Raw genomic sequence first — 17,292 nt, 5'->3', positions numbered from 1 at the left:
GTTAACTGGGTATTCCATTTAAAAGGGATAAAGGAATTTATGACCAATGTCTAACCCACCTTACATGTCTTGCCTGCTTTCCATTTCCTTTGTGCTCCTGTATCTACAGTCTGTTTTACCATCCTGCAGTTTTGGTGATATCATGAATTTTTTATATCTTAAACTGTTGTATAGTCTCCTATTATGATTAGAATTCATTATAGATTATATTATTAATCTTCCTTGTATACACTAAATGAAATCTATTTAACTTGGTACTCACCTTATCTAATGATAAGGAGCTTAACTACTGATGAGCACATCATGTACTAAGCAGTATCCTTGACACCAAGAGATTAGGAACAAGTGGATACCAAAAGCAGCTTTCAAATGTAGATGTACCAATAACCAAGCATACCTTGCCTTTGCCATATGTCCAGTGAGCTAACAGTATTTTTTCTCTAATCTAAAATAAATCTCTAAAACCATATACTCCTACACATTTTTAAATTAACATTTAAGTTTTAAGCCAGGCATGGTGGCTCACACCTGTAATCCAAGCACTTTGGGAGGCCAAGGCAAGAGGACTGTTTGAGCCCAGGGGTTCGGGACTATTTCCTGGGCAAGGTGGCAAGACTCTGTCTCCATAAAAAAAAAAAAAAAAAGTTTAAAAATTAAGTGAGTGAGGTGGTGTGCACCTGTAGTCTCAGCTACTCAGGAGGCTGAAGCAGGAGGATTCCTTGAGCCCATGAGTTCACGCCTCCAGTGAGCTGTGATTGTGCCTCTGCACTCTAACCTGGGTGACAGAGTGAAACCACACCTCTAAAAAAAAAAATTGAAAATTAAAATAAAGTTTAAATGGTTAGGATGCATTTTCAGATATATTGGGTATTGTACAAGTACATTTTAAAAGTGTGATATATATATATATTTATATATTTCAGATGGGGTCTGGCTCTGTTGCTTAGGCTGGAGTGCAGTGGCAGATCTTGGCTTACTCCATCTGCCACCTCCCAGGCTCAAGCGATCCTCCCACTTCAGCCTCCCAAGTAGCTGGGACCACAGGCACTCACCACCACGCCTGGCTAATTTTTTGTATTTTTGGTAGAGATGAGGTTTCACCATGTTGCCCAGCCTGATCTCAAACTCCTGAGCTCAAGAAATCCACCCCGCCTTGGCCTCTGAAAGTGCTGTGATTACAGGGTTGAGCTACCGCACCTGCCTGATATATTTTCATCAAATCTTGGAACTGCATATTTAGCTTATACACGGAATATATATGGCAAATGTCTACTATATAACGCATTTGGCAAACCACTCCACACTGTTAAACCATCAAATCTGGCTTTCTATCAAAAAGAGTCCAACTTCATTTTTAAATTAAAATTGCTATTATAATGATTCACAAATGGCCATCTCACATCCAAATTCTAATTCTAAAAACAATAGAAGAGGCAATAGAATCTTGCCAAAAAACTGTTGCCTGAATGAAATAAGGCACTGCCCCCTTCTATATATCTTACAAGCCCTCTCATTGCTTTGCCTCTGAACTCTCCCTGAGGACAACACATTCTGGAATTGTCACTTTGTGTGGTGCCCCAGAGATTTCTACACCCTGAGCCAACGTACTATATAAAAGCTAGATTCAGAATAGGTAAGGTTGAGGAATGTACCTTTCTTTTGAAAAATAGAACAATTGTAAAAGTGAGTTGAAAAAGAAAGATTCACAAAAAAGAAAGTGTTCTAAGGTAGATCAACTTTAAGAATATGCTACGAAAATCTTTGCCCTTGAAGTTATTCACACCAGTTACTCCCAAAAAGCATTCCTTCCACAGTAGTGATATACATCTCACTTTCAAGACTACTGTAATATATTTCAGAATATAAAGAACTTGTGAACTCACCAGACTTTCCTGAAGAGAAACAACCCCCAAATTTGCAATGTATATCAATATATTTCAAAGAACTTGCTTAAGAATCACTTTCTAAAAATAAAATACAATTTTTAAAAATCACTTTCCTTTATAACCATTATAAAATTATGTCATTGTGCTTCAAATCTGATAATTTATAAAGTGAAAAAACTCATGTTACATTTTAAGTTAAATAATACAACTGTGGAAATGTACATTATTTATTTTTTCCTAAATTAGTGATTAAGCAGGTGGTAATATATTTTTCTTACCAAAAAGTAAAAGAAACAAAAAGTTAAAGTTGCCACACTTTGACGCGTAAAATAATCCTTATTGTAAATTACTTTTAATGTCTTTCTAACATCACTATCCAATAATTACAAAATAATTGTTTTCTTATAAAGTCATTATTGTTTCACTTGACTAAATATATGGCTTTTATTTATTAAGAGGGTATCATCTTAAAAGGAAACAAAGAGAACCGGTATTTCATAAAATTCTGTTGTGTTGGTACTTCCATATTTCCTGCCCTTCATTTATTTTCTATGTCCTAAATGTACCTCAAGAGAATTAACTAGATGTTAAGGATGGCTCCACATGAAAGAGCCTCAAAATTAAAACAAAAGATTATTTTATTGTATTCTCTTAAAAGATTACTAAGAGAATTTTTAAAAAGCTTTATAATTAAATCATAAGCTGTATAATATTTGTGTTCTCATTATTCTATTTCATAAGCTTAGTAAGACCAACTTTCACTGAGATTAATCCTTTTGGGCTATGAAAAATCAAAGAAATGTATTTACTACCTGTTGAGAACAAAAGCCTTCTACATAAGGCAACTAAGCATGCTGATCAAATTTGAAAAAAAAATACATTCCAGAGTCTTTTTATTTAGAATATAGGCAAGTTTTATACATGACAAGTCTCTTGCTTGAATAAAAATGTAGAAAAACTAATGAAAGAAATCCAGGGATGTCTTCCCTGAGCTAAAATCTATCTTTACAAATCCTCAGACTTAAGGAAAATATGAGATAAGTGGGACGTATTGCCTCTGGCTCCATCCTTCTTCCATAAACCATCCCCATCAGGCTAACCCTCAACATATAAAGAGACAGAGTTGATACAGAAAGCTGCACAGAGACAGAACCCAAGAGAACTCCAGGGGTTTCTTCAAGTCTTCAGCTCAGTAATGATCAGTGAACATACATGTGAGAAAAATACTCAAGGGAATGGGGTTAAAGAAAAAAAAAGAACATCTAAAAGAATTAGAAAGAAAATAGTTGTTCCTACCAGCAAGACTGGAAAAACTCATAATTCATGGGATACTGGTTAAAGACTCAGTCTTTCCTCTGTAGAGGAGAATAATTAGTGCTAAACTGAGCATTGCTCCAAATACACCTAACAAACCCTCAAAGAATGTGTAAAAGCATCAAACTGTTTCCATGTAACTTAACTACATCTGAAAGCTCAAAAACAGTTACAGAAACACAAAAATAGCCAACATCCAACAAAGTAAAATATATAACACCTGTCAATCAACCTAAGATATCACACATGAAAAAAGTACCAAAAAAAAAAAAACAAAACCTACATACCGTAATGAGAGTAATCAATCAAAACTAACCCAGACTCAAGGGGGGTTAGAATTAGCAAAAGAGAATATCGAAACAATAATTATAACTGTATTCTATATGTTTTCAAAGTTACAGAGCATAGAATATATCTTAAGTCCCAAATTAAAATTCTAGTCATAAAAACTACAATGTCTGCGATTATTAAAAAATACACTGAATTTTATAAACAGCAGATTTGATATTGCAGAAGAAAAGACCAGTAAACTTGAATGCACATTAATATAAAGAATACAAAATAAAACACAAGGAAAAAAATAAAATTAAGATTAAAGGAAAGAACATAAGTGAGCTGTAGGACAATTATAAGCTGCCTAATATATCGGGAACAGGAGTTGTTGAAGCTGTCTAGAGAAAGGAAGGAACAGCAAAAATATTTGAAAAATAATGGCCAAAACTCCCCCAGGTCCTCAACAAACCTCAAACCAAAGAGACACAAAGAAAAATACACCAGAAAAAATAATTTAATTGCACACAACTAGTGTTAAAACATACTTAAGCAGCAAGTGAAAAATGCTACATTATGCACAGAAAACCAAAGATGAGAATGATATATTTCTCAATGGAAACAGTGAAAGGGAGGAGGCAGAAAAGCAGTACCTTTAAAATATTGAAAGAGAGAATGATTTAGGGAAGGTGGAGCAAGATGGTGAAAGAGAATCTCCTGTGATCATGTCCCTGGCAAGAACATCAACTTTGAACAACTATCTACACAAAAAGGCACCTTCATGAAAATTAAAACATCATGTGAGAGATCATATACCTAGTTTTAGCATAATAACAAGAAAAGATGCATTGAAGAGGATGAAAAGAACAGCACTGTCTACACCACTCCTCACCCAACCCTAGAGAGCACAGCCAGAAGAAAGAATATGTGCTTAGAGTGGAACATTAACACTAGGCAGAATTCCACAAGTGCCCATGGAGGGAGCACTTAGAACAAGTCCTCGAGCAGAGGAGAATCTGCCACCCCAGCAGGAAGAACCCAAATCCCGGTCCACTTCACCACAGGCTAACAAAAGTGGCCTTGAGCCGTGAATAAATTTCAGTGGCATCCAGGCCACAGCAACTGCAGTCCTTGGGTGAACCCTGCCACTGCACTGCCCTCGAAGGCTGTGTACTCCAAGTGCAACCCAGCATGAAACCTTCTGGTGGTATCCATTAGAGAACGCCTGCATCACTCCTCTCCCAACTTCAGGCAATACAGTGCAGAGATTCCTTTCTCTTAGAGTAAACAGAGGAAACTTTTTCTTACAATTGGGTACCAGCCCAGCTACAGTAAAATAAACCACCAGGCAGGATCCCAAATCTCCCAGTTGGCCATTGGTTCTGGATGGTCCTTCTAGACGCACCCTAGGCCAAAATGAAATACGTTGCCCCGGCAGTACAAACCCAGGTCCCGGCAGGCTTCACCGCCTGTTGACTACAGTGGCCTTAGCCTTAAGTAAACATCAGTTGCAGTCAGGCAATAGTGGCCAGGGTCCTTGGGCAAGCCCCTGCACTGTGCTGATCTGAGACGCCATGGGATTCGAATATAACCCAGCATGGTGCCACTTGCTATGGTCACAGGAGTGCCGAGCCACCCATCCCCCAACTCCAGGCAACACAGTGCTGAGAGAGATCCCTTTCACTTGGGGAAAAGGGAGAGAAGAAAGCTAAAGACTTTGCCTGGGAACCTTATCTTCCCCAAGTCCATTAGGGCTGGATCGCGAGGATTTGCGGCACACATGGGCTTAGAGTGCCCTCTAGTGCTGAAATGGCTACAGTTACCACGGGCTTAAGTAAATACTCAGTACCCTTAACAATTCTTGGAAGACCCTCTGAAAGGACTGGAACAAACAAAGCCTGACTACAAAGACTGGAATAAATACTTAAGTCTTCAATGCCTAGGCATCAACAAACATACACAAGCATCAAGAACATTTAGGAACATATGACCTCACCAAATTTACTAAATAAGTTCCCAGTAACCAACCCTGGAGTAATAGAGATATGTAATCTCTCAAGCAAGAAATTCAAAATAGCTATTTTGGGGATACTCAATGAACTTCAAGAAATCACAGAGAAGGAATTCAGATATTTCTCAGAAAAAAAGGCAGCATGGAAACTGAACTGATTAAACAAATCCTGGAGCTGGAAACATCAATGATTAAAAGAAATGCATTAGAATGTCTCCATGTGGAATTGATCAAGGAGAAGAAAGAATCAGTAACTCGAAGACAGGCTATTTGAAAATTCACATAGGATAAAAAAGAAAATAAATGAAAGAAATGAAGTACACTTACATGATCTAGAAAATAGGCTAAAAGGGAAAAATATATGAGTTATTGGCCTTGTAGAGGAGGCTGACAAAGAGATTGGGTAAAAATGTATTTAAAGAAATAATAAGAGAACTTTCCAAACCTAGAGAAAGATGGATACACAGGTACAAGAAGGTCAAAGAATACCAAGCAGATTCAACTCAAGTAAGAATACTCCAAGACATATAATAATCAAACTTTCAAACATCAAGGACAAAGAAAGGATCTTAAAAACAGCAAGAGAAAAGAAGCAAATAACATATAAAGAAAGTCCAATACACCTGGCTGCAGATTTAGCAGCAGATGTAGCAGCCAAGAGGAAATGAGGTGACATATTCAAAGTGCTGGAGGAAAAACTTGCAACAGAGAACTATGTACTCAACACAGCAATCTTCAAACATGAAGGAGAAAAGTTTTCAAACAAACAAAACCTGAGGGAATTCATTACCACTAGACCTATTTTACAAGAAATGCAAAAGGGAGTTAATCGATTTTTTAAAAAAAGAAACAATCATCCAAAAAACTCCTGTGAAGGTATAAAACTCACTGGTATAAGTAACTACACAGACAAATTCAGACTACACTAAAACTGTAATCGTGACATGTAGTATCTTTAGTATGAAGACTAAAAGTTTACCAAAAGTAATAACTACAACAATCTGTTGAAAGAAAGGCATATTTAAAAGATAAAATTTGAGATAACAAAAACTAAATGGGGAAATGAAGCTAAAGTGTAGTTTTCACTTTGCTTGCTTGATTCTTTTCTTTGAAATCCAAGGGAAGTTGTCATCAGTTTAAAATAACTTTCTATAACTATAAAATATATTTTGTAAGCTAATAGAAACAACAAAGAAATACCTATAATAGATCCACTAAAAATAAAAAGCAAAGAATTAAAATATAGTACCAGGGAAAAAAAATCACTTATCCACAAAAGAAGACAGTAGGAAAGAAGGAAGAAGGAACTTACAAAGCAACCAGAAAACAAATTTTAAAATGGTAGTAGTAAGTGGTTACTGATCAATAATACTATCGAATGTAAATTGCCTAAATCCCCCACTTAAAAGACAGAGGAGTGAAATGCATTTAAAAAAAAAAAAAAGGATCCAACTATATGCTGCCTAGAACTCACTTGTTTAAAGACATACATGCATGGAAAAGATATTCCATGTAAGTAGAAAACAAAACAGATCAGCAGAAGCTATTAGATTTCAAGTAAAAAGCAGTAAAAATGGCATTATTTAATGATAAAGGGGTCAATTCAAGAGATATAAAAACTGTGAATCTATATGCAACCAATGTCACAGAACCCAAATAAATAGGGAAAATATTATTACATCTAAAGGAAGAGAGAGATTGCAATACAATAATATTGGTGAACATCAACACCTCGCTCTTAGTAATGAACACAGCACGCAGGCAGAAAAAGCAACAACAAAAAATCAGAACTAAACTAAACTCTAGACCAAATGGACTTAACTGACATTTACAAAATATTTCATCCAACTGTGACAAACTACACATTCTTTTCATTAGCACATATAACATTCTCCAAAACAGATCATATCTTAGGCCAGAAAACAAGTCATAATGAAATTTTAAAAGTAAAAATCATATCATGTATCTTTTCTGACCATAAGGAACAAATTCAAAATCAGCAAAAAGAGGAATGTTGAAAACTGTACATATACATGGAAATAAAACAACATGCTTGTGAATGACCAATAAGTCAATGAAGAAATTAAGAAGAAAATTTAAAAATTTTCTTGGAACAAATTTAAATGGAAATACTAAATTACTAAAACCAATGGGATACAGTAAAGCAGAGGGAAGTTTATATCGATAAATGGCTATATCAAAAAAGTAGAAAGACTTCAAATAAACAACCAAATAATGCATGTTAAAGAACTAGAAAAGCAAGAACAAATCAAACCCAATATTAATAAAAGAAAAAATATAATAAAAAAGCAGGAATAATTAAAATTGAGACAAAAAACACAAAAGAAAAATGAAAAGAAAAGTTGGCTTTTTGAAAACGTAAACAAAATTAACAAACCTCTCACTAGGTAACTAAGAAGAGTCCAAAATAAATAAAATCAGAGATAAAAAAGAAGACATTAAAACTGATACCATGAAAATACAAAGGATCATTAGAGACCACTGTAAACAAATATATGCAAAAAAAATTGAAAAATACACAAGAAATGGGTACATTTCTAGACACATACAACCTACCAAGACTGGATCATGATTAAATGGAAAACCTAAACAGACCAATATAAGTAAAAAGACTGAAGCCATAATAAAAAGTCTGTCATCAAACAAAAGCCCAAGACCTGATAGAGTCACTGCTGAATTCTATCAAATATTTAAAAGAAGAATTAATACCCATCCTACTCAAACTCTGCCAACAAATTTTGAAGAGGAGCGACTACGTCCAAACTCATTCTATGAGGCTAGTATTAACCTGAGAATGAAAACAGGCAAAGACACAAAAACAACAACAATGACAACTACAGGCCATTATCTCTGATGAACAAACATAGATGTAAAAATCTTCAAAAACATTCTAGCAAACTGAACTGAATAAAACATTATAAAGATCAATCACCACGATCATCCCAGGAATGCAAAGATGGTTCAACAATCACAATTCAATAAATGTGACACACCACAATAATAGAAATAAAGACCAAAACCATATAGCCATGTTAGTACAGTCCAATAAAAGCATTTAATAATAATTTTTAAATCTGAACATACTAGATATAAAAGAAACATGCCTGAAAATAAAAAAGGCCATATTTGACAAACCTACAGCTAGCACCATATGGAAGGGAAAAAGAATTAAAAGTCCTTCCTCTAAGATCAGGAACAAGTCTAGGATACCCACTTTCACCACTTTTATTCAATATAGTACTGGAAATTCTAGCAAAAGCAATTAGGCAACAGAAATAGACAAAGGGCATTAATATTGGAAAGGAAGAAGTGAAATTAGGCTTTTACACAGATAACACAGTCTTATGTTAAAACCATAAAGATGACACCAAAAACTCTTAGCACTCATAAACAAATTCAGTAAAGTTACAGGATACAAAATCAACATACAAAAATCAGTAGCATTTCTCTACACCAGCAGCAATCTGAAAACAAAATCAAACAAGCAATCCCATTTACAGTAGCTACAAAAATAAAATAAAATACCTAGGAATAAACTTAAGAAGAGAAAGATCTCTACCATGAAAACTATAAGACACTGATGAAATAAATTAAATACCAAAAGAAAGGAAAAGTATCCTATTATCATGGATTGAAAGAATTGCTACTGTTAAAATGTTGAAACTACCAAAAGCAATCTATAGATTCAATGCAATCTCTATTAAAATACCAATGAAGGCCAGGCGTGGTGGCTCATATCTATAATTCTAGCACTTTGGGAGTCTGAATGGGTGGATCACTTGAGGTCAGAAGTTCGAGACCAGCCTAGCCAATATGGCAAAACCCTGTCTCTACTATGAATACAAAAATTAGCTGGGTATGGTGGTATACGACTGTAATCCCAGCTACTCAGAAGGCTGAGGCAGGAGAATCATGTGAATCTGTGAGGTAGAGGCTGCAGTGAGCCAAGATCATGCCACTGCACTCCAGCCTGGGCAAAAGAGGAAGACTTTGTCTTAAAAACTAAACAAACAAACAAACAAACAAAAAACGATGATGGAAGTGTGAGAGTGAAAGCAGCCAGGACAACATAGTGAGATCTCATCTCTACAAAAAAAAATCAAAAAATTAGCCAGGTATGGTGATGCATACCATAGTCTCAACTACTCAAAAGGCCAAGGCAGGAGGACCGTTTGAGCTCAGTGGATCAAGGCTGAAGTGAGCCATGACTGATCCAATGCACTCCAGCCTGGGTGACAAACTGAGATCTTGTCTCAAAAAAAAAAAAACAAAACAAACACACAAAAACACCCAATAACATTCTTCACAAAACAGAAAAAAAAGTCCTAAAACTCTAATGCAACCAAAAAGATTCTAGACAGCCAAAGCAATTCTTAGCCAAAAGACAAAAAAAAAAAAAAAAAAAAAGAGCTGGAGGAATTAGATTGCCTGACCTCAAAATATACTATAAAGCTAGAGTAACCAAAACAGCATGGTAGTAGCATAAAAACAGACATAGACCCAGGGAAAAGAACAGAGAATTCAGAAATAAATCAATGCAACTACAGCTAAGTCATGTTAACAAAGGCACCAAGTACATCCACCAGGTAAAGGACTATCTCTTAAATAAATGGTTCTGAGAAAATTAAATATCCATATGCAGAATGAAACTAGAACTCTGTCACTGTATATAAAAATCAAATCAAAATAAAGACTTAAATCTAAGACCTGAAACTGTGGCACTACTACTACAAAAAAAAGTAAACATTGGTCTAGGCAAGTATTTCTTGAATAAGACCTCAAAAACAGACAACAAAAGCAAATATTGACAAATGAAATTACATCAAGCTAAAACATCATGCTCAGCAAAAGAAACAATCAACAGAGTGAAGAGACAGCCCACAGAATGAAAGAAAATATTTACAAATTATCTATCCAATAAGGGATTAATAACTGGAATATACAAAAAACTCAAACAACTCAATAGCAAAATTTAAAAAATCAGATTTAAAAATGGACATAAGATATAAATAGACATTTCTCAAAGAATACAAACAAATATCCAACAGGTATATGAAAAAATGATCAACATTACTAATTATCAGAAAAATGCAAATTAAAGCCGCAATGCGATATCATCTCACCCTCATCAAAATCACAATTATGAAAAATAAAATAAATGTTAAGGATGCAGAGAAAGGTGAACACTTGTATACTGTTGGTAGAAATGTAAATTAGTATAGCCACTATGGAGAAGAGTATAGAGGTTCCTCAAAAAAAACCTAAAAATAGAACCACCATATGATCCAGCAATTCCACTACCACGTATGTACCCAAAAGAAAGGAAATAAACATATTGAAGAGATACCTGTACTCCTCTGTTTATTGAAGCATATTCACAACAGCCAAGATATGAAATCACCCTAAGTGTACCATCAACAGATGAAAGGATTCTAAAATGTTGTATATACACAAAATGGAATATTATTTGGCCCTAAAAAAAGAATAAAATTCTGTCATTTGCAGTGACATGGATGGAACTGGATGTCATTATGTTAAGTGAAATAAGCCAGGCCCGAATAGACAAATACCACATGTTCTCATTCGTATGTGGGAGCGAAAAAAAAAATTTGATCTCATGCAGGTAGCAAATAGAATGGTAATTACTGGAGGCTGGGAAGGGTAGGAGGAAGTGGGAAAAAAGAGTGGTTGGTTAATGGGTACAAAAATATAGTTAGATAGAAAAAAGAAGTTCAGTGCTCAGTTACAAGAAAGAGACTATGGTTATCAATAATTCACTGTATATTTCAAAATAGCTGGGAGAAAAGATTTGGGCTGTTCCCAACACAAAGAAATGGTCAGTGTTTGCTGTGACAGATATCCCAATTATCCAGATTTAATCATTACACATTGTACAGTTGTTATCATTATCACATATACCACATTAATATGTGCGACTATTAAATATAATGTATCCATAAATTTTTAATTTAAAAATACTGAAAAACAAAAACTGTCAACCAAGAATTCCACAATCAGCAAAAATATCTTTTTAAAAAATGAAGGCAAAATTTTCAGCATGAAAAAATTGAAACCATTCATCAGCAGCAGACTTGCCCTTCAAGAAATACTTAAGACAGACAAAATGTGATACCAGATATAATTATAGATCTACAAAAAGAAATAAATAATGCCAGAAATAACTACAAGAATAAATATAGATCTTTTCAAAAATTATTTAATATTTGAAACTCTTGGAAGATAAACTCTTTATACAAAAAGAATAATAATATATTGTGGGGTTTATAAAATGAATAAAAGTAAAATATGACCCCAGTAACACAGAATCCAACATTTTTGTAAGCTTCTTATAATACACATGAAATAGTGTAGTATCAGTTGAAGGTGATATGTATTAAATATGTATTCTACAAATCTTGAATAACTTAATAAAATAACAAAACAGTTATAGCTATTGAGCCAACAAAGGAGAAAATATGAATCATAAAAATACTTGAGTAATCTCAAAAAAGGCTAAAATTGAAAAAACAAAGAACAGATGACATAAGACAAAATCAAAAAGCAAGATGATGTAATCAAATGAAACCATATCAATAATCACAGTAAACATAAATTTTATAAACATCCAATTAAAAGGAAGAGATTGTCAGGTTGGATAATAAAGCAAGATCCAACTATATGCTGGCTATAAGAAAAGTACTTCAAACAAATACATTTTAAGTAAAATAATAGAAGAACATATACTATGTTAATACCTAACCCAATAAATATATGCAATTCCATTTCCAATTATATATCTAGAGAGAGAAAGAGACGGAAAGAGAGAAAGTGAGAGTACTTGGTCTCTCTCTATATATATATTAGACCAAGTGAATTTTAGAGCAAAGAATATTAACAAAAATAAAGAATAACACTTAATAATCATAAAGGGGTCTGTTAAACTAGAGGATATAACAATCCTAATGTTTATGTCCCTAAAAACAGAGCCTAAAAATACATAAAACTATAACTAATAGAACTCCAAGGAGAAATAGACAAATCCACATATTATTATATATTTCAAAACCCCTCTCTTAACAACTGGATAGAATAGGCAGGAAATCAACAGTGAGATAACAGACTTAAATGACTCTATCAACGAAACTGGCCTTGAGTGGGCATTTTAAAATATTCTGGCCAAAAACAGAAGAATATGCATGCTTCTTAAGTGCACATGGTTTACCAAAGTAACCATATTCTGGGCCATAAAATAAGTATCAACAAATTCCAAAGGATTTGAGGCATATAAAGTATATTCTAAAACCACAAGAGAGGTAAATTAGAAATCATTAACAAAAAGATCCCTAGGAACCCCACAATATTTGAAAAATAAATAACATACTTCTAAATTATCTATGTCAAAGAAGAAAAGGAAAATGAGAAAGTATTTTTAACTTAATAAAATGAAGAAACAACACATGAGAATTGTGGTGATGCCAGTAAAGTAGTACTTAGGGAACATTTATAGCATGTGACCCCTAATTTAGAAAAGAATAAAAGTTTCAAGGCAATGATCTCAGCTTCTATTTTAAGAAAGTAAAAAAGATAAAATTAAACCCAAAGTAAGCAGAAAAAGAAAAGACAAGAAAAGAAAAAAGAAAAAAGATCAAAGCAGAAATCAACAACAGAGAAAAATCAATAAAACAAAAAATCTGGGCCAGACGTGATGGCTCACACCTGTAGTCCCAGCACTTTGGGAAGCCAAGGTGGGAGAACTGCTTGAGGCCAGAAGCTCAAGATCAGCCTGGGCAACAGAGCAAGACCCCATCTCTACAAAAATAATTTTAAAAATTAGCAGGGCCTGGTGGCACACACTCATAGTTCCTGCTACTCGGGAGGCCAAAGTGACAAGATTACCTGAGCCCAGGGGGTCAAGACTGCAGTGAGCTGTGGTTGGGCCACTACAACCCAGGCTGGGCAACAGAGTAAGATCCTTTCTCTAGCCAGGTTGAGCAGGAACAAAAAACATACAAATTACCAATATCAGGGATGAAAGAGATAGCATCAGTGCAGATTCTATGGATACTAAAAGACTAATAATGGAATACTATGAACAAGTTTATGCCAATAAATTCAACTATTTATGAGGAACTAGACAAACTAAGATATAACGATGAAACCTTATTCAAGAAAGATAACCTGAATAACCCTATATCCATTAAGAAAACAAACCTTACTTAAAAACCTTCCCAACAAATAAAATTGCATGCCCACGTGGCTTCACTGGTGTAATCTACCAGTTCTACACAATCTCTTCCAAAACGTTGAAGAGGAGGAAATACTTCCCAACACATTTTATCAGGCCAGCATTATCCCAATACCGAAACCAAAGAAAAACATTACAAGCAAGAAAAATACAGACACATGCCTCATGAATATAGAAGCAAAAGTTGTAAACAAAATTTTATTAAATCAGCCAGGCACCATGGCATGTGTCTGTCGTCCCAGCTACTTGGGAGGCTGAGGCAGGAGGAACACTTGAGCCCAGGAGTTCAAGTCCAGCCTAAGCAACATAGCAAGACACTCATCCCTAAACAAAAATGATCAAATCAAATCCATTAATATATAAAAGAGATAATCCATCATGACAAAATGAGGTTTATCCCTGATTTTGTCATTTAACATATAAAAATCAACCAATGTATTTCACCACATTAAAAAAACAAAATAAAAAACATATGATTAATCTCAACAGATAGAGAAAATGCATTTGGCAAAATCCAACATCTATTCCTGATCTTAAAAAACCAACCAAACAACAACAAACTCGCCAAAGTAGGAATAGATGGCATCTGTGAAAAGCGTACAGCTAACATTATACCTAACAGTGCAGACTAAAGGCTTTCTCCCTAAGATTAAGAACAATACAATGGAATGTCTGCTTTCATCCATTTTATTCAAAATTATACTGCAGTTTCTAGCCAATGTACCTAGTCAAGAAAAAAAATCATAATCAGCTAATCTAGGGGAAACAATTGTAAGTGGTTAGTTCTTAGCAAAACAAAATAATGAAAAATGGGGATTAACAAGAAAATGAAGAAATGAAATCATATAGGGAAATGAATTTCCACAATTATGTCTAAGTAATGTATGTAAAAAAATACCTTCCTGTTTAAAAACTACTGAAATAAATAAGTAGGTGATAAGATTAGTAAGTAGATAAATGCAAAGTCTAAAGAATTTACTGACACAAACTTTTTTTTTGAGACAGAGTCTCTGTTGCCCAGGCTGAACTGCAGTTCTCCTGCCTCAGCCTCCTGAGTAGCTGGGACTACAGGCGCACACCACCATGCCCAGCTAACTCTTGTATCTTTTAGTAGAGATGGGATTTCACCACATTGGCCAGGCTGGTCTCGAACTCCTGACCTCATGATCCGCCCACCTCGGGCTCCTAAAGTGCTGGGATTACAGGTTTGAGCCACCGCCTCCGGCCCAAACTTTTTCTTTTTTGAGACAAGGTTTCACTCTGTCACCCAGGCTGGAGTGCAGTGGCACAATCATGGCTCACCACAGCCTTGACCTCTCCAGCTCAGGTCGTCCTCCCACCTCTGCCTCCTGAGTAGCTAGGACTATAGGGGCCTGCCACCATGCCTGGCTAATTTTTGTGTTGTTTTTTTTTTTTGTAGAGACAGGGTTTCACCATGTTGCCCAGGATAGTCTAGAACTCCTGGGCTAAAGTGATCCGCCCGCCTCGACCTACTAAAGGGCTAAGATTACAGGCGTGAGCCACCGTGCCTGGCCACAAGCATTTTAAAATATTGTTTTTGCTAATTTCAATAAAGTATTATTTGGGTTGAATTAACACACTCTCTAACATGAATAGATAAACACAATAAGCTTAACTGGAAGAGAACTGTAATTTTCATTTCTGTACCTTGTTTGAGCGTAATGACACTCGACCTCCACAACGAGCACAGAACTTTGTTTGGCAATATGAACAGTTATGGCCACATCCATCAGCAAACTTTGTTTTGTGGCAGATACCACAGGTTGGCGCATCACCCTTCTGTTCTTGCTGTTGCTGTGATTCTTCTCCCATCTTCTTTACCTGCTCTTTATACATTTCAAACTGCTGATGCAGTTTTCTGCAGAGAAAATAGATAAGAAAAAAAATTGGTTTCCTGATGATCTCTAAACGAAAAATTATCACAATTTATAGACACAGTTTTATAACCAAAAAAATACAAGACGAGAATAAAAAGAATGAAAATTTAATTTTCTGATGATAAATTAACACTTTTCATGGCACATTGTTTGTAAAAGTATTGCAACTAGTTCTACTTTCTTTTTTTTCTTTTTTTTGTTTTGAGACGAACTCTTGCTCTGTTGCCCAGGCTGAAGTGCAGTGATGCGATCTTGGCTCACTGCAACCTCTGCCTCCCGGGGTCTAGCAATTCTCCCATCTCAGCCTCCTGAATAGCTAGGACTACAGGCACACACCACCACGCCAGCTAGTTTTTATATTTTTAGTAGAGATGGGGTTTCGCCATGGCCAGGCTGGTCTCAAACTCCTGACCTCAAGGGATTCGCCTGCCTCAGCCTCCTAAAGTGCTATAATTACAGGCCTGAGCCACTATACCTGGTCTCCACCTTCTAATATACATATTAAATAACCAATTAATATAATACATGTTTATGGAAATATTTCTTGAAATTATATTTCTAAATTTCTATCTTCCATTTGGAGTACATTTTCAATCATATGCTCTAAAATATTTACAATATTATTTTTCTACCATTTAACTTCAGAAATACAGAAAGCTAATTTGACTTACACAGTGAAGCCAAGACCTATGAACTTCAAATCATTGAGACACAGTCTCAATCAGAGTGATAAAAAGAATCCAAAGAGAGAAAAAACGCTAGATAGGCGCTCCAGTCAAATGGATGAAAATTTACGTGCTATTAAAAATGAAGAATTCCTTCATTTTGGGGGCTCTTGAGTAGATTTGAAAGTGCTGAGGCAAATATAAATAAACTTAAAAATTAGTCAATAAAAATTATCCAAACTAAAAAAGAAAAAAAAAAAGTGGGGAATATAAAACAACAGTGCATCCAAGAGTTAACCCAACCTACCATATGTATAATTGTTCACAGAAAAAGAATAGAAATGAAAGAAATATTTGAAGGGATTATGACCAAAAATTTTCCAAAACTAATGAGAAACACCAAATTAAACACAAGAACCTCAGAGAATCCCTGGAAGCACAAATGTCAAATCAACTACTAAATATAAGCACATGCCCCTAGTCTGCCTTCACAGTCAAACTGCTAAAACCCAAAGATAAAGAAAAACCTTTGAAAGCGGCCAAAGAAAATACACATTGTGTAGTGAGACCCAATAAGAATTAGAGAAGATTACTCTAGAGAAACCATACAAGCTGGAAAGCTTTGGAGTGATGTCTATAAATTGAGAGAAAAAAAAAACCTGTCAACCCAGGATCTCATACACAGTAAAATTAGGCTTTAAAAAATTTAAATAAGCAAATAAAAATTATAAAAATAAAATTTAAAAATAAAAACTTTTCCAGATGGACACATATTGAAGAAATTCATTGGCAGTAGACCTTCACTGCATGGAACTTAAAAGAAGTTCTTGAAACAGAAAGAGTATGATACTCCTTGGAAGTACCATATGGAAAAAGAGACCTAGACAAAGAAATAAATGCTCATATTAAAAATAAAATGTGTCTCAAAAACTTAAGAAAATAGAAAATTAAACTCAAAGAAAGCAGAAGAAAAGAAATACAA

The 17,292-nt window shown here is 34.8% G+C and overlaps 1 protein-coding gene across 33 annotated transcripts in view; it reads right to left on the bottom strand.

The window, feature by feature from the left end:
* RIMS2 (regulating synaptic membrane exocytosis 2) overlaps positions 1 to 17,292 on the bottom strand; it is a 776,667-nt gene that overhangs the window by 566,197 nt on the left and 193,178 nt on the right. For all 33 annotated transcript variants that reach the window (XM_030795330.1, XM_030795305.1, XM_030795309.1 and 30 more), the window contains one exon: positions 15,416 to 15,626. In XM_030795330.1, the coding sequence (XP_030651190.1) occupies positions 15,416 to 15,626 (211 nt within the window). The remainder of the gene's footprint in view (positions 1 to 15,415; positions 15,627 to 17,292) is intronic.

The sequence above is a fragment of the Nomascus leucogenys genome, chromosome 16 (assembly GCF_006542625.1).
Source record: "Nomascus leucogenys isolate Asia chromosome 16, Asia_NLE_v1, whole genome shotgun sequence".
Taxonomy (NCBI): Eukaryota; Metazoa; Chordata; class Mammalia; order Primates; family Hylobatidae; genus Nomascus; species Nomascus leucogenys.
Note: the sequence above shows the minus strand (reverse complement) of the source record. Positions and strands in the feature narration are given on the sequence as shown.